This window comes from Tauraco erythrolophus, chromosome Z (assembly GCF_009769465.1).
Source record: "Tauraco erythrolophus isolate bTauEry1 chromosome Z, bTauEry1.pri, whole genome shotgun sequence".
Taxonomy (NCBI): Eukaryota; Metazoa; Chordata; class Aves; order Musophagiformes; family Musophagidae; genus Tauraco; species Tauraco erythrolophus.
The window spans coordinates 77,242,947-77,264,348 of NC_141496.1; the positions used below are offsets into that span (position 1 = coordinate 77,242,947).

A 21,402-nucleotide genomic window follows, 5' to 3' on the forward strand; every position below is an offset into this window, starting at 1 on the left:
TTCCTGTTGCTATTGTGGTATAACAAAATAAGTCTACCCTATCATAATTTTCTTTTCCCCTGTGAAGTTTAAATTATATGTTTTATTTTGTGTATTAAAACATAACTTTTGGAATGTTTTCTTTGACTATATGCACTGCATTTAAAATGGTAAATAAGCCCTCAATCTTAGGAAAAGTGTCTTTTACGTTTAATAGGTAAGAATAATGGGAATAATATTTCATAATATGTTGACTTAAATGAGATAAAGCATATAAAATTTATTAGTAGTGCTCTTCTGAAGGTTTTGCCTCAATTTGTGGGGAAGCAGAGATAAAATAAATAGCTTCTTGGTTTTCAAATGCGGAAGGTATGTAATGTGTGTTCAAAAACATTTTGCAGCATGGTTTATTCAGTGATCTGGACAGCTTTAATTTGGCACCAATAATTAAAATATTAAAAAATAAAAAAATCAACCTGATTGAAAAAAGAGAGTTATTAATCTCCACAGTATGTCAATCACACAGAGAACCATGTGACTGATGTCTGCTTATTTGCAATATGTGTAATTTATTTTATTTTTATTTTATTTTCATGTTATTTTTATTTTATTTAACAGATGGTCTTTTCATTAGTAACAGAACTCAGAGGAAATCAGTTCAATGGACTTAACATTCAGGGGAGGTAGGTGTTATCTAAACATCATTTTGATATGTTTTGATTTGGATCATTACAATTCAGTGAGGACCTTTTTACGGTCTTGGGCAACTTGGGCCTCAGATGGAAAGTCCTGGACATATACGTAGATAATTTCAGATGCGGACATGCTTATTCAGTTGTGCTTCACATAAGAGTTTATACTTAACCTGAGAGTTGCAGAATGGTTCAGGTTGGAAGGGACCTTCAAAGATCACGTAGTCCAACCCTACTACTGTGGGCAGGGACACCTTCCGCTAGATCAGGTTGCTCAAAGCCTCATCCAACCTGCCTCATCCAACCTTGAACAATTTCAGGGATAGGGCATTCACAGCTTCTCTGGGTAACCTGTTCCAGTGTGTCATCACCCTTATAGTGAAGAATTTCTTCCTTATATCTAATCTAAATCTGCCCTCTTTCAGTTTAAAACTGTTGCCCCTTGTCCTGTCACTACATGCCCTTGTAAAAATTCTCTCTCTGTTTTTCTTACAAGCTCCTTTTATGTACTGAAAGGCCACAATAGGGTCTCCTTGAAGCCTTCTCTTCTCCAGGCTGAACAACCCCAACTCTTTCAGCCTTTCTTCACAGGAGAGGTGCTCCAGCACTCTGACCGTTTTCGAGGCCCTCCTCTGGACCCACTCCAACAGGTCCATGTCCTTCTTAAGCTGGGGGCCCCAGAGCTGAACGCAGTACTCCAAGTGAGGGTCTCACGAGAGCAGAGTAGAGGGGCAGAATCACCTCCCTTGACCTGCTGGCCACATTTTTTTTTCATGCAGCCAAGGATATGGTTAGCTTTCTGGGCTGTGAGCGCACATTGCCGGCTCATGTTCAATTTTTCATCCACCAGTACCCCCCAAGTCCTCCTCTACAGGGCTGCTCTCAGTCCATTCATCCCCCAGTGTGTATTGGTATTGAGAATTGCCCTGACCCATGTGCAGGACGTTGCACTTGGCCTTGTTGAACTTCATGAACTTCACAATCATAATGTTGGCTGCTATATATGTTCTTATAACCAAAGTTAACTGGCAAGTACTTTAAGAAAAAGCAAAAAAAAATTTTTCCCTGTTTGTGTGAGTGATAGTTTAATATGATGGAATAGTAATGACTTTACACTTTTTATTAATGATAAAATTTGTCCATGCTTATTTAAAGAACCTCTCATTTTCCTTCCCTTAGTTTCTTGATCTGGTACCAAACAGTACTGTGGCAGTACTGCATGTTTCATACACAACTATTTTAAATGTACCCAAGCACATAGTATTTCCAGCCTTTAAGTGCTTCCTTGGCCTGGTTTTCTAAGGATGAAAATCTGAGAAAGTGGGTGGGAAGGAAATTATGATGTGCTCTGGCCAGATCTCCAATCCAGATTGTCAAGAGATGCTAATAATCACCTTGCAACATTGTGTGTGGTATTTCTACATGTCTAAATGTAGTCGGTGAGAGTAGTCACCTTATTCATCCACACTACATAAATCCTGGTAATTAAGCCAAAATCTATGACCATAAAAAAGGGAATGCATTTGCCTAATGCTACTGTTGTCACTATTTTTGATATGATTGTGCCTTTTCACTGCGTAATTTGTACCTTTCCCCTGACCTTGAAATGCAGATCATAGTCTTTTGTTAATACTTTAAAAATTACTGTATTTGAATATGCCAGTAGATCCGTTTGACTGCATGTAAATTAATTATATTCCATCTAAAACCAAAAGCAAAAATAAGGATAAATATTTTTAGTATGGACTTTATACTCAAATTGTGTCTTCTCTTTTAAATGTATGATTCTCCTGTGCATATTCTGTTGGTCTTCAGAGTCAAAGCTGCTGACATGAAATGAGTTTTATGACCTATTTAACATCACACAGCTTGTAAAGTTACAGGGAAGAGGAGGCTGTTTGAAATATCTTGCTTGTATCTTAAGCCAATATCTTGGCTATTTTTCTCCCTTCCTTCTTGGTGTTTTTGTATGGAAGAGTAAGTGATTTGAATTCATTTAGACCTGACTTTAGTACCGAAGTCATGGACATAGTTAATGAGGAGCATCACAAAGCTGTTCAATGTGGAAAACAAACACTTACTTTTTATAAAGTAGGGTGAAGCACGTGTAGCTGAAAAGCTAATGATGCTGTTGGGAAGAGAAATATCTGATTTCAACCAGGAGAAATGGAAAACTTTTGAACTTCAGTGGAATTTTGAGATAGAAATTAGGGTATTTTTATTCAAGTTGCAGAGACAAATGTAGTTTGCAGTTAGAGGTGTAGATTGTCCCGTTTCTCCATTCAGCAGTGCTTAGAGCAACACAGATGACAATGTCTGTGTAAATTCATTGCAGTGGGATGCACTGTGCAGTATTCTCCAAGAACATATTTTGAAGATTATGTAGAAGAAAAAATTGCATTTGCAAGGTTTTTCTTCTGAAGATAAAGGTAGGAATAAAGCAAACTGCTAAAGTTTGCTAATCCTGGATAAGAAATTAGAAACAGCATTTTGTAAAGGAGACTGATCTAAAGAGACAAAAATCTGTGAACTTTACATGTGTATCCTGGAAAACACTACTGCATAATGAATATCTGCCCAATAGTTACCATTCCTACAGAAACACTTCTCACAGTAAAACTGCATCTGAAAGTATTTCATTGTAAGAAATCTTAAACACATATTTGGTTAGGTACTTACTCAGAAATTTGAGTCTTTGAAAATGTGTCGTGTTTTATTTCTCTTATTGTGGATACCACAGTGGTACCCCATGTCCACAAATCATAGCAATTCTGTCACAGCATATGCCAGTGACCATTAGGCAACATCTGTTTGGGCGTAGCTTTAATATGTGTAGGACAATAGAGTTAGCTCTTACTCAGAGCAGCATCTAGCCTAATTCCTGTCTCAGCTCTTCATAGACTGTATCGGTAGCTCCTCAAAGAAAACAGTTTTGAGTTCTTGCAAAGAATGCACCCCTTTGAGTGAACAATGCAATCAGGAGGAACTTGCAGCAACTCAAGGAACTCTTTTACAAATAATCTAGTACTTTGAAATTTGCTAGAATTCAGTATTTCAGAGTTCTTGATCTTCATAAACGCCTTCCTGTCAAAACTGCATCTAGAAAAATCTGCAGTTTAATGAAATGATATATACTCAGGGCAGCTTGTGATTTCGTTTTGCAAATGTTATCTCTTACATTGTGTGCTATTTTTCTTTTTGTTTATGTTCCAAAGGTTCCATATTTTGTTTGTGTTCCAGGTTGCACTGTCTTCAATCATTTCCAAGCACGTATTTTTAGCAAGCAGGTCTAGTGAGTGGTTAGTATATTAAGATCCAAAAGTGTTACATATTCCTTCAACTGCAGGTCTGCAAGACAAAAGTTTTTCAACGGATCACTTGAAGACAGCAGGATTCCTATTGTTTTGTTGATGGAAGTTGTCTCTGTTGAGAGAAGTCAAAGAAGTAACAGGAGGCCTTAAAAGCAGCTAGGTGGTCTCTTATGAGGGTCTATCAAACCTACATGGGAGCTGTGAATCTGTAGTCTTCCTTACCTGTACTTCACTGATCCTGGGAAAGACAAAGTGTTCCCTGCTAGGAAGGGTGTGATTACTGAGCAAACACAGCTGGCTGCACTTCAGAATTGAGTTGATATTGTGGTTTGCCTTGAGCACTAAAATATCAAAATTTTATCTGACTTCTCCCTAAGATTCTTCAGGCAATATGTAATGGCATGTCAGCAGTCATTCCAATAAATGATTTTTCTGCAGTTAGGTATGCATCTCTTACATTTAACCTTCTATAATTAAATTAATCTTTTACCTTATCAGTTTAAAAATTAAAGTTTTCACTTTTCTGAAATATGAACTGTGTTTATTTTTCCCTCAGAGTTTCAGCCAGTCGTGTGAAGGCTGTGTCCCTTTTCTGTCTCCCTCTCATTACTTTGCCTGATCTAACTCCATTGCTGGAAAGTCTCCTTCTATACCATGGAGGTGCATCAAAAGAAATTCTCAGTTTGGAGTTTCTGGAGGCTGTGAATGAGGCGTTTTTAAAGTAAGTAGCATGGTCTGTATGAATTTTATGCTCTTTTCATAAAGATTATTAATTCAATTAAATGTCTTTTCTCTGGGTTTGTATGCTGGATGCACTGTACATCTCCTGCATTCTGGTAAAATACTTCCGTTGCAGTTGAATAGCAGAGCTCAAGTTGTAGGCCAAAGCAGAATTTTAAATTGCTGATATACAAATTGTGGTGTAACAGCTTTAAATATTGCTTGGAACTTCGGCCCAGCTTTTCTCTAAAATGGAGGTTAAAGTCTTCAATAGATTTTAGGAATTTTGTGAATGATATTATTATTTTTCATACAAATGTAATTTACTTTTCATGTAAGTTTATAGACATTCCTAAGTTGACATTTTGAGAGCCATTTTAATTTTCTGTTCACAAGATAGATCCTTATGTTCAAGGGGCTCAGTATTTCTCTTATGTTTTTCTGTGGAATTGGTTCTCAAGATTTTAAATTCTCCTGGTTTTCAGCAGATTATTTTTAATGAGCTTGATAGGAGCAATTTGTGAAATATATCTTTGCTTGTTTTGCTGCCACTAAAACCAGTTTTGATAAAATCAGCCTATGGATAAAAGCCAGCTGAGTGAAGAAGAACATCAGCAAGATGGGCTACGTCAGGACAGGAACGATGTCAAGGAAAGCACAGCCTACTTGTGGTGGAGAGTTGCTTTATTCAGGTTGTAGCTGAGGGGCTGTATTATAAATGATTTTTTTTTAATACTAGAAAAGGTCCCTCGTGAACACTTTACCTCAATTATCTGTTTGTCTCCTTTTTAATCAAAGTTTTAATTGCTTCCTCTGTACCAGACATTATAATTTCTGAGATGTTCCAATGAGGATCGTTATTTTGCTCCTTTGGGAGGGCTCTTGCTATAATAATTAAAGGAAAAGCGCAGTTACTAAATTGTACATGTTACCAGAAGCTGAGGAAAGCAAGTGAAAAAGGAGTGTGAAGGTCTGCAGTGAAAGGTGCGTCTCGAAATGAAAGCACTATCTTTCACTTGTCCGACTTTTGTGGCTTCAGACTGGAGGTGTTCTACAAGCAGGATCACAGTTTGGAAAACTTTCAGAGCAAGTTCACAGGTTCAGCACAGATAGTCTGTACTAATGTCAGTGAGCCAAGGGGTGGTCCATCACGACATACTTTTGCCACTTCATAATGTGAGTCTCATCCTTTAGATGGTCATAAAAGGTTTTTCTGATGGAAACAAACATCCCTTTGCTTAACTTTTGAGCCACTTGTTTATCACAGTGAGTGAAAATAATTCAGTTCATGTGACTCTTCACTAAGTGGCTGTTGCAGGCCTTTTGACAAAAGTGTATGGTTTCCTTGAGAGCAGATATAGGCTCACACGTGCTTTGCATGGTATACTCCTGGCCTGTCACTGAAGCTCATTTGTTCTTAACATTAGTGTGCTTGTATTTGATTTTTTTTCCCCCACTTTGACAATGAATTATGCGTTCCCTAACTTTGTCATTATGTTCTGAACATTTTTTTTCCTTCTGAACATGGGTGAAGCCTGCTCCAGGAAATAGGGTTACTAAATACTGGGGCTTGCAGTGCTCCACAGAGCTCAGCATTGTCCCAGTGGGACTGTCTGCAAGTTCAGTCACAGAAGGATAATCACTACAGTTTACTTCCTGTATGGTTTTCAAATCTCAGAGTTGGAACAACTCTGTGTAAGCCTATTAGATTTATTTTCCTGGCATAATATCTATAATATTGACCATGCCACCACAAAAACAACAGAAAGAGGATTGTGGCAAAATTAAATAACTCTTGTCATTCTTAATTTACTCTGATGTATGTGCTTTAATAGTGGTACTTAATTAAACAGCATCTTGAAATTGAGCATTGCTTTACAGTTTTGAAATTCTACCTACTTTGGTATATTTCTTGTCTACAGATATACACTTTTAAGTTAAGCTATTACATATTTTTGAATGGAAAAAATACAGCTTTTCAATGGAAATCAGAATTCTGAAGGCTGATTTAAATGAATGTATGGTAAAATACATACATTGAAAATAGATCCTAAAATGCTTTTAAATCTTTCTTTCTGCTGGTATTTTTCTTTTTTGTCAATAGCTTGTTTGCTTGTGCTGTCCAGCCTAATTTTAGGGTTTTTAATTTTAACTTGGTTTAAGACCAAGGCACATATTTTGTGTTATTTATGTATTTTTCATTTTTAACCTTTTAATTTGCAACTGTCATGATAGCTGCAAATATTCCAGGATGTTTAGTGCTGTGATATCTCTTCTTCTTGGGTGGTTACTTGAGTATATTTTGATTTGTGCTTGTCCACGCAAATTAGGGTGTTGTCTCAAAATAAACTATGCCTTTTATTTCCTAGTGATGCAGCACTGTACTTAAGCTGAGCTACAGCTGAAAGCTTTAGGTGAAGAGATTAATCGCCTTCTTAACCATTTGTCTTTTAAAAGGGTCCGTTCAGTGTTGGTGGGCTGAAAACTTAAATACCTCTACCTCGGTTTGTTTTGTGTTTGTTTTTTTTTTTTTTCTTATTTCACTGCAAAGACAGGTAATACTTTGATGCAGCCAGTAGTAATATTATCAAGGACCTTCCTGCTTATCCATCAGCTGCCGGCGCTCTCTGAGCAGACCGATTTGCAGGAAGCAGTCTGGGTTTGAAGAAGTGCAAGTGTGGGGCAGGACCTTTCTCTGGAGAGAAAGGCAACTCCAGGTTAAAACTTACGATTCCATTTGCTGGGATCCATCATAGCCACATTTTTAGTTTTTAAAGACATGTGGTAAGGTTTCGTTTGTAGATGATGGTGATTCCCTGTTATTCTTTGCCATTATTATTCGATAGTGAACAGCGTCCTGTAAACAAGATTTTTCTTTCTCTTGCTGCAGGTTGATCTTTGTGTCTTCTTTTTCCTCAATGTGCTTTAAAAAAAAAAAAAAGTACGTTTTGGTCTTCCTTCCAGTTTCTCAGGGAAAACAGTATTTTTCTCTCTAAACCAGGAAGAAGATCTCTCTCCCTGAATCAGCTATCTTCAGCCTCTGGCTTCGTCACCTACCAAGCCTCGAAAAAGCTACATTATACCTTTTAGACCAGCTAGTTTCCATTCAGATGAATTCACTGGAAGAAGTGGCTCATGTCATAAAAGATTCGTTACTGGTATGTGCAACATGTAGTACATTTGATTATGCTCTTTCGTGCTTCAGAAGTGACAGAGAGTTTTCAAATACATCAGCATATTTGAGGGAAATGGCTGTCATGGCACATAGCTTGCTCATGCAAAGGTAAATCTTGAGTCTTAGAAATGTCACTAAATTTTTAGGTTTGATGCTGGATTGTAGGAGCAAAAAAAGATTTCATCCAGTGATCAAGAATGGATGAAGAAATGAGAATCTGACTGATGGGGGTGCAGAGTACCTGCCTCTGTCTTAAAAAATCATAAATTTTGGCCAGGGAGGATAGAAATCTGTTTTTACTTCAAACTCTGTGCCCTTGGGAGATTAGCAGTTTGAACAATTGACAGTCCTTGTAAATTATTTTATTATGGACTGCTTAGTTACTTGGTTTTGTTTGCAAACTTGAACAAAATTCTTAATGCAAAATATTTGCTGAACTGTAATTAAAGTTTGTTTTCAAATGCTGCGTTAAGCGGTGCACCAAAGATCTTTCCTGTGAGAAAAGATGACACAATACCTTTTTTCAAAATAGTGAGCTAGTTTGCAACACTAAATGTAAATTTGATTGTTAATTACAGTGTGAAATAGCATGTGCGCTGTGCACTTAAATTCTGTATTTCATAAAATCAATAAAACTAAAGAATGACACGTGATATCTTATTTTCAGCCTATGAAACTGCTTACAGACAATGTATTTTAGAGAGGAAAAAAATGATACCTTTAAATATTCTTTTTTTTTTAGTTGAATCTGCAAATTTCTATTTTAGGGATCTGTTCTAATACTTGCAAATCTCGTAAATGCTTGGCATCAATAGCGCTTCGTATGTCATCTGGGGATCTAGATATTCCAGACGACAAGGCTATATACAAGGCCTGTGCCTAATTTTTCTGTATTAGATACACTGTGAATTGAATATGCTGTATGGTACCAGACATGGCTAAGGGAAAAAAGATAATCTAGGTTATATATATAAAAGCAGTAAAATCTTTGTTTTAATTATTGGTTTATTGTTGTTTATTAACAATGTTCATATTGACCTTGTCTTCATATCCTGATCCCTGAAAAGAATGGAACATTACTGTGCTAGCACGCTTAGGTTGTCATTTCTTGCCTCTGCTCCAAAGACTTTGTAATTTCAAAATTGGGTATCCATAGAGTGGAAAGACCAGCGCGGCAGCTTTGAACACTGGTTTAGAGAGGACATCCTGTGGACAAGGAGTGGAATGAATGGAGGCATAAAGAAGAGAGCAGTTGGAAGATAAATATTGCTGATTGATAGGTATTGATGAGAGGAAGGGTGTGTGAATAGGAGATGGAATACCAGTTAAAAACAACAGAATGAGAAGCTTCAGAGATGCGCTATAGAAGGAAAAGATTTGATCCAGAAATTGTATTCTACCATACTTAATGGTATTTTGTGCAACTTGCACGTGGTACTATGAATATACTTGTGTGACATTAGATCAGTGAGGACTTTGAATCTGACAGTATGATTACTGTTGGAAAGACAGTAAAGACATTTGAGTATCTGACAAATATTCAAATGAAAGACATCTGAATATTTATTTAGGAATATGGATATGCATATTATGGCAGTCGGATTATGTTATTTGTAGGATGTGACCTCCGTTTGCCTTATGCCTGTGGTAATGAAAAATGGTATCATGAGATAAAACTTGATTTATACATTTTTTCTATCTAGAAGAAAACCTCTAGAGTACAAATAGACAGAAATATGATAGTAATTTGATTATAGTATATGATAAGAAGGAAATTTCAATAAGCTCTTTCATAATAGCATTATCATTTATCTAACTAAAATATCTTGATACAGTGACCAAACTGTACATAAACCTCATAGAGATCTATGGTACCCCGATAGTTGTAAACCACCATATTTCTATTATGAAAGAAACTTGATATGCAATAGTCTCATATTTTAATTGAAAGAGTAATTGTAATATGATGGTGTATATGGTATGCTATTAGGTTTGTGCTTTTGGAGCTAAACTGGAATTAATACCGGAAATAAAAACAAATGAAGAGACCATCACAAATGGTCTTTTAGCTTCTTCAGAATTGGGTGGGTGGGTGAATGTCTGCCTTTCTGGAGTAACTTTGAGGTTTGTATGTGTGCGCTAACAACTAAAATTTAAATAAATACACATGGTAGAATTTTACACCTTACCGGAAATGCATAGATACGTACGTAAACAGATTTTCAAAGCACATGTATGTAAAAAGAGATGTGAATGAATCAGTGTCAATTATAGTTTGTGTTCAGTTCTTGGAGAGCTTTCCAAAGTAGTTTTTGCTATTTTTACTACAGCATTGCAGAGCAAATACAGTTTTAGTGGATGGTATAGTGAGCCTTATATTACCTGGCAGGATACCAAGCTGGAGACTGCTGTGCTTCCCATGCCCTTGCATTGCCCTCTCACTGTGCCGCGTCCCCAAGTTTTGAGCCTAGCTGGATCCACACCCACCATTCATTGGGAGCTGTGGCAATGAAACAGGCGTTAACGAGGGAGAAAGGAGGAAAGATAGAGAAAATGAGAAACTTTTTTTCTTGTCGTAATACACTCCAGCTAAGTTACAGTTGGTTCCCTCAGTATTGATTGTCTTCAAAACCTCTGTTGTTTTAGTAGAAAATTTTGAAATATTGTACGCTAATTTATTCATAACGTTGATTAATTCAGGAGCTTTTTAAACATCTGTAAAAAGATGTTTGTGCTTTCAAAATAAGTGTATGCTTTGAAATAAAAATACATTTGGCACTGGTATAAGAAAAATATCAAGTGACTCTTTTTTAATTGGTAAATATAAAATTCGAGAACACAAGTAAATATACAATTTGGAAACACAGACAACATTTGAATTACAGCAGTGTAGTAGTTTCTTAAAGCTAATTGTGTTTAACTGTAGAAGTGTTGTGTCCAATTAATTGTATGTAAGCCTAGAAGTTGAGAAAGCTGGTATTTGGTGTTACCACCTCAAATCTGTTGCTCTGTGATCTTGGGCACAATTTGTTTCTCTATGTTTACTCTTATGTGCAGCTGTTACAGAGCATTCTATGATGTGAGTAAAACACAGTATATGATAATTAATCTGTTTCTCTTTGTGCCATTTACTTGCATCCTGTAGATACGAATGCATTTTTCTTATGTCTTCACTCAGTGCTGGCTTTGTATTATAAATTAGTTGTTTAGGATTCTACTTCCTGATAATGAAGATACAAAAGTAGAGTAGGTCTATAGAACTTGCACATGTAATACTTTTTTGCAGTATACTTTTCCTATTTAATTTGTTTTAAAAATCCCTATGTTTTTTTGTGGTGTTGTGTTTTGTTTTTTTTTTTCTGAAGAGGCACACATTCTTAAAATATGTAATCATGATACCACACATGCAGGTCCAGTTCGCTGTGTTTGGATCTGTCTGGTTTTAGCGTGTGTTGTGCTGTGTGTATCGTGCATGTTTTAGAAGTGATGGAACAAGCTCCTGGTAGACAGTATGTTTGGTTTGCTGAGCTTTCCATGAAAAACATTGCATAGTCACAGACAAGATTGTTAAAATGTAAAATGCCTTTTCATTTTTAAAAAATAAAGAGATAAGGTCAACAACTGAAAAACCTATAAGAATCCCTCTCGAAACTGATAATCCCTCTCAAACCCCAGAACTGCTGCTGGCCACAGCAGACTTGTGCTGCCTGCTCTGGTCCTGCTGCATGACAGGCACGTCATCAAATTGCTGTGGTGACTTCTGCGCTATGGTAGCATTCCTGCTTCGAGTGCTTGCAAATTAATTCCATGCAGTCCATTGATCAAAATCTTGTGGAATTAGATAACAGGGGTGGGTTCTGAGGGTTTTTTTGTTTTATTTTCCCCTGTGAATACCAGTGATGAAATTTATATTGATTTCAGTAGTGTAGATTAAATATAGGAACTATTAACTGTGATTTCTTGTAGTGAGTGCTGTAGATTGCTGCTGGCTGCCAGGAAAAGGTGGAGAGTTTTTAAATTGTTGCATACAGCACATTTATTTTGATCGAGTCCTAAAGAACTATGTTTTGATCTTGGTATGGGTGGCACTGTGCTGATGGACCCTTTCTAGGTTCAGACTCAACCTGTCAACCTGCAACAGCAGGTTTGAACTCTCGTCATAGAAGTATGTGTGCAAAGGTAGGTAGAGTATCTGAAAAGACAGCGGAGATATGGCTGAATTCGACCATTTAGCCCAGAGGACTGAAACACACACTTCTTTTTTCACTCAGAGGGTGGTAAGGCACTGGAACAGGTTGCCCAGAGAAGTTGTAGATGCCCCATCCCTGGAAGTGTTCAAGGCCAGGTTGGATGAGGCTTTGGGCAACCTGGTGTAGTGGAGGATTTCCCTGCCCATTGCAGGGGCGTTGGAACTAGATGATCTTTGAGGTCCCTTCAAGCCCGAACCATTCTATGATTCTATGATTCTGTGATTGTATGATTCTCACTTTCTGCTGCTTTCACAGAATTGCCGAGCGGTTGGGTTTGGAAGGTGCCTTGGAAGTCGTCTAGTCCCAGTTTTTCTTTTAAGAAAAAGAGATGAATGTGTCTCTTTTCTGTCTCATCCAGCCAGTGTGTTTTTCTCCCTCTAGCAGTGGAAGTCTGGAGACCAGCCTTGCAGCAAGCTGCATGCTGTTCTTCACGCGTCCGGAGAACCGGCTGTAAATGCTCTCTGACAGTAGATGGCACACGTTCTATAGGACAGCTTCACTACAGCCAAGTGACAAAGAGAAAGTGGGGTAGAAGGTGAAAATGAGGTGCCACCTGATAGTTCCAGTATGGCAAAGACAACTGTGAGAAACAAGGACCTTTTCTAGACAGCTTGTATAAAAGGTTGCCTCTTTATTTTCTGAGGTTATCATACAGGGATTGTACAGAGTGAAGTCCTTGTTCTGCCTGGGTGCACAAGTAAAAAGAAAAAAAATTCTGTTCTACTTGGTACTTTTTAGCTTGAAACAAATGTCTAAAAGTTTTCTTCGGAATAGTGCATCAGGCACTTAAAGCTGTTACAGTAAATGCCATTTTTAGATACTATTCCTTCCACGCATCCTGCAGTTTATAGAATGCATTTTATTCAACGTGCATTATTACTCTAGATTGTTAACAAAGAACTATATTCTTGTCAAATCTTCAGGTGCTAACTTCAGAAACACAAAGCGTGAGTTTGTTTTGTAGCCTAGAGAAATATGCTTTCGGGAATGCGTAAGTTATTTATGCTTGGTACTCTGTAAAAGCCTAATAAATCTTAGAATTTAAGAATAAGCGCTTAGAAAGTAGTGTGTTTACTAGTGCGTGTTTAATAAAACAGCTTTCTTAGAACTGTATTTTGTGTGGTAGCATGATAAAAAGCTTCACAGTTTAAAAAAAAAAAAAAACCAACATTTTGATGCACTGAGATATTTAGCTTATACTAGTAACTCTGAAACTCAAAGAAGTTAATACTGTGAAAAAATGTCTCGGGCCAAATGTGTGCAGTAGTATTAAAGACACAGGGATAAAATAAACTTAATTTCTGGAATTTAATGTTGAAGATGTAGCAAGAACCTTAAAGCACATCCAAAAAGAATTGTGAAGAGGAGAGAGAAGCTTTTTGTAAATCTGTTCCCTGTCTCTTGCCTCCAGCAATTGCATGCAACAGCCTGTTCTTTCTATCTGCCACCTTTAGTATTTTTAGTGATCGTTGTCACAAACTGTTTGAGATCCCAGGTGTTTTCATTTATCAGCTGTTTAGCCTTCTTGGTATCACTGTGGATCTCCTCCCATGACTTTGATGTAGTTATTTTGAAGAACCTAATCCTGAGAAAATCTGAGGGTTTAGTAGGAGTTGACCTGAGATTTACAGTTTGATAATTGCAGTGTAATAGCATCCATGAGTTAAGCCGTAAATTATACAGTGGCAGTTGTTTAAGTTGTTTCTTATTAATAACTTTTCTTTCATTTATCAACAGCCACAAGCAGCAAGCCATCCTGCCATTTTCAGAACTGTTAATGAAATTTTCAAGTAAGTTTTGAAATTATAGTGGGAAATGTTTCAAATGATCAGTTTATACATTGAGGTTTTCTTCATGAAAAGAAGGATTATAATAATCTGGGATGTATTATTATTTCAGGATGTCTTTTTCCTTTGCTGTATGCGTTAATAGCCCCTTCTGTGTAGTATACTGCAAATAATGAAAAATGTTAAAAATCTTGAGAACTTTACATGAAAGTTACGTTATAATAATCACTGATACAGTTGACTTAATTGTATTTTAGCCTTGAAAATTTGTAATTTATTTTGTACTTCAGTAGAGTTTTGTGGTTGAAGTACGATTTTGAGGTGAAAATTATAAATGCTGAAATAGCTTGGCCCATGCCAGCATGGAGACGGAATTTAACTAAAACATTTGCACTTACCAGTGTAGCCTCTTTTACATTGTGTTAATAGTCTTCATGATTGATATCAGATATGCTCTTAATGGCAGTAGACTGTTGCTCTGCCTGTTAACAATGAGTTTGTTTTTGAATGCGTTAAGATTATTTTGAAGCAATATATGCTGTTTACCACATGGGGGCTTCCAGTCCTTTGTACTCAGTTTTCAGTGGCTTTTTACTTCGCTTCGCTTGGCTTAGTATTTTATCATTCTTTTTAAGGAGATCCACTGCTAGGGCTACCAGTATGACAGTTTCAATACAACGATAATGTATTTAGTGACTGATGTTCTTTGTTCACCAAGTGCTTTCTTTTTAAAGAAAACAGGGCTGACATGTGCACGTGTTTGGGGGATTTGTGTGTCTGTGTGTGTGTTTAGGTTTGTGCAGGCACTGACAGAAGAGTCTGCTGTGGAAACTGTAGACTGCTGTAGTGTGAGAGTGGAACTGCTCCACAGCTTTTGCTATGGCAGTCCTTCCTGCTGTGGTCCAGTGTCTGAGCATTTTCAGCATAGTTGAGACCAGTCACTTTCCCAAAGCAAAATGCACTTGAAAATCGATGTGACTTCAACAGACCTGTACTCATGTCTTAAGCTGGAGGCTGGATGGTACAGGGAGACAAGATTTGTTCAAGCTTCTTGGCTTATTTAGCCTCATGATATGTAAAATATTTTCTAAAAATAACGCAAGGCAAAAAAACTCTTTTGCACCCTTTCCGTTTGGTAGACAGTAGCAATGGATGAGATGCTGTTTCTCAGATAATGCAGGACTTTGTCCAGCAGAGTTTCTTAATAAGCTTTGCACTTGTATTGATGTTCCAAATCATCTTAGAAATTCATCATATTTGTCTGTTGATCAGCCCACATTTCTGCTCTCTTGTTTGCTTTCCGTTGTTTCTACTTAGTATGCTTGTTCCTCTACATTGTTGGTAGTAAACCCTTAATATGTTTTAAAGCTGCTATGTTTCAGGTCTTATGGGTGTTAAGTGAAGCTGTGTATGTTAGCTGGCTTTTGCAGACCAATTGGTTTCTGCAGATTTGTGTTCATTTCTGTTGTATTTCTCTGACATCTTTCCAGCTACTATCAAGTGGTGTGCAGACGTTAAGATACTATTCCAGATTTAGTCACATGTGAGATTTTAGAGAGCTGCTGATAAAGAACTTGTACTTTATTGCTTGGAAACTGTGTTATGTTTCTACACCTGGCAGAAAACTTCTATTTTGGGGCTTAATATGCTGTTAGAAGCACAGATCTAAGCACTATGTCTCATTCAGGAATACCTTTTCCTGCTATTTACATGGTTTTTATTGAGGTTGATTATGCTAAATTGTTTTGTCTCAGGGATGTTAACTTGTGTTTTTATTTCCCAAGTAGAAGCTTATTTTGTTGCTATGTGTGGCTATACGGAAGTCCATACACCTAGACTGTCTTGAGTTTCTGTGTATGATTACTTCTGTTTATAGTAGTGATCATATTTGCCTGGAGTTATGTGAAATTCTCTGTTACAGTAATGTGTAAGCTGTTCTTATCTTTTAGATCATTATGGAAAGAACGAAACCGTTCTCTAATAAAAAACCTTATGTCTCAGTGACAGCTTACTTTGAACATTTTTTTCTCCTTACTATTACGTGTCTTCAAATAAGAGAATGAAAATTACACCTTGCTGCCCATGTGTTTTTCTGCTCCGTTTCCTCAAGGTTACATTATGCCCTATGGAAGGCCAGTTAAAGCGTTCACCTTCCTGAACCTCCAGAGTGTATTTTACGATTTCACCATCGAAAGCACATTGGAATGCATTGCCCCCTAATTAAATCTGTAGCAATTACTGATCTAAAGTACGCTTTTGGTATACACTAATTTCTGTTTGTGCTTCTGATTCATTGCTTAATGATCCCTAAAGGAGTCACAGTGACTGAACAGCAGCTGTATTATTTAAGTTCAGTCTCCTTGTGTAATTTTTAAAATATGTAACTTTTAAATTTAATTGACTTTTGTTTGTTTGTTTCCCTGGCTCCAGTAGGAGTGTTATATTTAACAGTGTAAGTCAAGATTTTTGTTATTATTTTTTTTGTTCCAGATACCATACCAAGCGGGATGCAGTCCCACAAAGCACTGAAGTATGCTTAACTGTAGACATGGAAGTGGTTGCTCTGAACCCAATAAGACTGTTCAGATGCCAAATTTGACTAATAAAGTTGTGGTAGTCTCTTTTTTTAATTTTACATTTTTTTCCCCTATTCATAGAGTAAATTATGTGTGTCAGCATGTATATTGCATATACTTACTAAATCTAGTTAGTTCATTTGTAGGAGTTGCAAATGCTTTTTTTTAGGTAAAAATAAAATTTAAAAAAGCCTGCGAAGTTAGTATTTCTGTCAGTTTCCACACTGGCATAATAAGCTTAGACACAGCTTGAATCTACAGCATACAAAGAATTATTTTTTTTTTCCTTCAGCCCAATTAACAGTGGTGTGATGGGCAGACTAATTATCTGATCTGTCATAATCTAACTTTTCAATGCTTAGGAATGCAGTGCTGGAAACTGATGGAACTCCAGAAGTTATGACCATAATACAGGTGTTTACACAGCTCTTCCTTCAGGCTCATCAGAATGAAAACAAGCAGGTTAGTCAAGCTCTATTTCTTAATGTTTCTTTTCAGTGAGAAGGTATGAAATTTCACAAGAAAAGAACAATCTACTGTTAAGAATGGTGACTGAACATAATGAGCTGAATAATAGCATCTCTCTACAGCAGTATATACATGCCAAAGTTCGGTTCAAACATTTTCACCTGTGAATAAAATGATAATGTGAAACCAATATGTAAGAGCAATTTACCTGACTTTACCCTGGAGTAATCCTGCAACCTGAACTGTGATTTTCACCAGGGAAGTTCCACTAGTGCTGGAGTTTCTGCTTGTGTAGTGAACATGATCATGATCATCCATCTTTGATGGACAGTATGAAAAACTTTAGATGTGTTTTTCTTTTGTAGTAACAGGATTTCTGATACTAAATGAAAGAGAGATAATAACCCCATCCCTATTCCCTCAAATAATTGTAAGTAGGACACCGACTAGTCAGATTTGTCTCTTCAAAATACATACTGGTTTCAATTTCTAGTCTTCAACAGTAGCCTCTCAGAAATTTTTCCTAAGACTAAAGCTTCAAATTTCCCAGCTTAGTGTCTTTCCTGCACAGATTTTTATACAGATCTTACTGAAGTGAATTAAGTAGAATTACTTTTGTTTGTGTTAATTTAAACAAGAACAGGATTAATTTCTCATTTTTAAATTTCAAAATGGAGATATGAAAAAATCTTGTCTTGTTTATAGGTTGCAAACTTCTTTCAGGTTCCAAAATTACACTGTCGTTTCACATCCTGACCATTTTGTTTGGTTGCTTAACTCCAATTTATATGATGTAAGTTTGGAAAGCATTCTATCATTTAATAGCTTTCACTTTAGACTTAAGAAAATTTCCAGTTCCTTTGATTTATTTTTTGCATGTTTTTGGGGAAGATGGTAGTTAAGCAAATTTTGAGACTTCTTGGCACTTGTGATGTACTGGCCTTTAATTAGTGTGATTGAATCTGTCTTCTGGCTTCAGGCAATATGAATTAAGGATGAAACTGCAGCTGTGTTGCTTAATATACAGGTGCTGTGAATGTTAATTTTATGCCACCCTGACTACATAGCAGCAGCACACTGTGTTGGACAGCACACCTCTCCCAGGCGGAGAACGCAAGTGAAGGTTTCACATCAGACACCCAAGAGCTAATCCTGTTGTGTAGGTGATGCATTTGCTTCAGGGTGAACGTCCTTCACCTGCTGGCATTGCCACATGGACTATTGCCCACTTTTTGAAGTGGTTTTCTATGTTGAGTTTCCTCTACTTAGAGGTACTTTATACCTCTAAACTGGTATACAGTTTAATTCATGGTGCTCTAATTCAGGTATTATCTTCAATATTAGAATTTAAAATCCCTTGTTTCACAGTTTATGAATCAACCATAATGTTAACTAACAGTTGGCATAAAAAAAGCTGGCACAGACTGCTTCCTAAACTTTTTTAAAATCGTATTTTTTTGTCATACCAGTATTACATACATTCATAAAGCACCCATCTTTGTAATATCTGGATGTCCTTGACAGGACATAATGTGCTCCATTAGCATTTCACAGAGGAATGGTAAAACCATTAATGACAGAGGATGAAGAGGGTTCTGGCTGGGTCATCTAAGACTTTAGGAATTTATAGTACAGTTAATTGAAAAAGGCTAGGCAAACAGATGTGTCCACAAAATTTTCAAAAGAACCAGGTCATGTCTGGCAGTTGCACAAGTTTGCAAAGTAGGAGAACAATTCTCTATTGCAGTGTGGCAGCTGTCAGAAATAGCTGTCTTTTCTAGTAACTTTGCAGACCATTTAGAGAGAACAAGGTTTGGCAGAAAAAAGCTGAAGAGTGTGAAAAAAACAGGTATAAATGGAATATGGGGTTTAAACCCACTTAAGAAAAGAGACCATTTGTGTTGTCATTGAATAAGAAGTTTAAGAATGGGTGCACTGAGATCACTGTGGGATACTCCTTTCCATGTTTTGTACAAGCAGATTTTCTTCAAGTTTATGATGGTGGTGAAAGCTGACCTAAGGATATTTGCGTCATGTTACTTGTAAATTTATGAACTTAAACTTCATGTTTTTATTTGATGGAAATTATAATTTCCTCCAGGATTATTTTCCCTTGATCATTTCAGAATTGTCAGTGGTTTTCACCTGGGAATTTTGTTTTAAATAGCTGGATAAATATTTTACGCTAATGTTCAACTTTTATTTCCTGTTATACGTTATGGCAATTACTATAACAAGCCACATCCGAACTCGTCGTGTCTCTTTGTACCTTGTTTTGCCCTTTGTGATGGCTTGTGTAAGGAAAGAACTGCCTAAGATACTGTGTTTGTATGATAGAAAACAAACATTTTTTGCTTTGCTTAAACAGTATGCTGAAAACTGGTTTTCACTTACTTTACAATACTGTTTTCGTATGTACCTCATGGTGTGGGTTGTCGGCTACTACTAACTGTGTCAAGGGCTGCTTTTTCATGGGGATTTTTGATGCAAGCTAATTGGCTACACACATACTTTAGTATAGGGATTATTAATTTTTAATTAACCTAATTCCACTTGACAAGTAGACTTTTAGAGTCTTACCATACCAGTGATACATAGACTGTCTAAGAATACTACATATATTAGTGTCCTGTTACTTCCATTAACTGTTGCTTACAGAACAAAAAAAAAATGTGTAGAGAAGGAAGATGTCATTCCATACATGCATGCATGTTTATCTCAAGTTCAATGAGTTACTGAATATGGTCTTCGTTGGATTTAGAAATGTATCATATTTTATAGAGTCTGTATTCTCAGATCATGTTTACAGAGGTGATCTATTTGCTAAATAGTCTCTCATTCATAAAGAAAGGAGACAGAATTCTAAGGTCATTGGTATGTAGACTTGAAGACTGAAATGACTCATAGAGTCATAGAGTGGTTGAGATAGGAAGAGACCTCTGGAGGTCACCTTGTCCAACCCACCAGCTCAAGCAGGGCCACCTAGGACCAGTTGCCCAGGACCATGTCCAATGAGCTTTTGAATATCTCCAAGGACTGAGACTCTACAACCCGACTGGGCAACCTATGCCAACCTATGTCAGTGCTCAGTCACCCTCGCAGTTCAAGAAAAAAAAAAAAAGAAAGCATTTTCTGATATTCAGATGGAACCTCCTGTGCTTCAGTTTGTAGTAATTTCTTCTGGTCCTGTTACTGGGCACCACTGAAGAGAGCCTAGCTCCATCTTCTTTGCACCCTCCCATCAGGTATTTATATACATGGATAAGATTCTCCTTGAGCCTTCTCCAGGCTCTCTCAGCCTTTCCTTATAGGAGAGGTGCTCCAGTCTCTTAATCATCCTTGCGGGTTTTTGTTGAACTCTCTCCAGTATGTCCATGTCTCTCTTGTACTCAGGAGTCTAGAACCAGACATAGTACTCCAGGTTTGGCTGCTGTAATGGCTGCTCACTAGTGCCAAGGAGAGGGGAAGGATCACCTCCCTTGACCAGCTGGCAATCCTTTGCCTAATGCAGCTCAAGATACCATTTGCTGCCTTTGCATCAAGGACAGATTGCTGGCTCATGTTCATTTTGGTGTCCACCAGGATCCCCAGGTCCTTTTCTGTGAAACTGCTTTCCACATGGTTGGCTGCCAGCATGACTGGTGCCTGGGGTTGTTCCTTCCCAAGAGCAGGACTTCATATTTTCTCCTTGCTGAACTTCTTGAGGTTCCTGTGAGTCCCGTTTATTCAGCCTGTTAGGGTGCCTCTGGATGGTAGCACGATCCTCCGGCATATCAGCCACTTTTCCCAGTTTGGTGTCCTCAGCAAACTTGCTGAGGGAACACTCTGCCTCATCATCCAGATGATTAATGAAGATGTTAAACAGGATGGGATCTAATACTGAGCCCTGGGGTGCACCACTAGTTACTCACATCCAGCTAGACTTCATGCCAGTGATCACCACCCTCTGGGCCTGGCTGTTCAGCCAGTTTTCAATCCACCTCAGAGAGAGTTCATATTGCACATGCGCTGGCATGCTGCACATCAGACATGCCAGTAGTAGATGTCTGCAGAACGAAAGATTAGAGTTATGCTGCTGCTAGTCTCAGTTACACAAGCAGCAATGTTCACAGTGCACAAATTGCACAGACCCAGATAAAGAGAGGACAGGTCTGTTATCTATGACTACCCTACCTTGTGCTGAATCGGATCCTAAGAATTTTAGGTTTCTGTTTTTGAATATAAGGCAATGATCTATGTCACAGCCTCAGATTTGGTAGATGCTACTAGTTCTTAAATTATTATTAAAATGATCTCTAAACCTGTTTAAACTGGAAAATGAAATTAAACTAATTAGTATCTCTTTTAACCTCTGCATATTAAGAGGGAAGGCTTTTCTGATTACAGGGAGAAAGCGTAAGAATATTAAGATGTAATCTTTTTCATACTCTGAATCTGTTTTTAA

The 21,402-nt window shown here is 37.3% G+C and overlaps 1 protein-coding gene across 1 annotated transcript in view; it reads left to right on the forward strand.

Annotated features, from left to right (window-relative positions):
• The window catches only part of FANCC (FA complementation group C), a 72,194-nt gene that overhangs the window by 40,720 nt on the left and 10,072 nt on the right, over window positions 1–21,402 (forward strand). Inside the window, exons 5-9 of the mRNA XM_009982346.1 lie at window positions 598–662; window positions 4,539–4,703; window positions 7,704–7,860; window positions 13,865–13,917; window positions 16,853–16,952. Coding sequence (XP_009980648.1) covers window positions 598–662; window positions 4,539–4,703; window positions 7,704–7,860; window positions 13,865–13,917; window positions 16,853–16,952 — 540 coding nt within the window. The remainder of the gene's footprint in view (window positions 1–597; window positions 663–4,538; window positions 4,704–7,703; window positions 7,861–13,864; window positions 13,918–16,852; window positions 16,953–21,402) is intronic.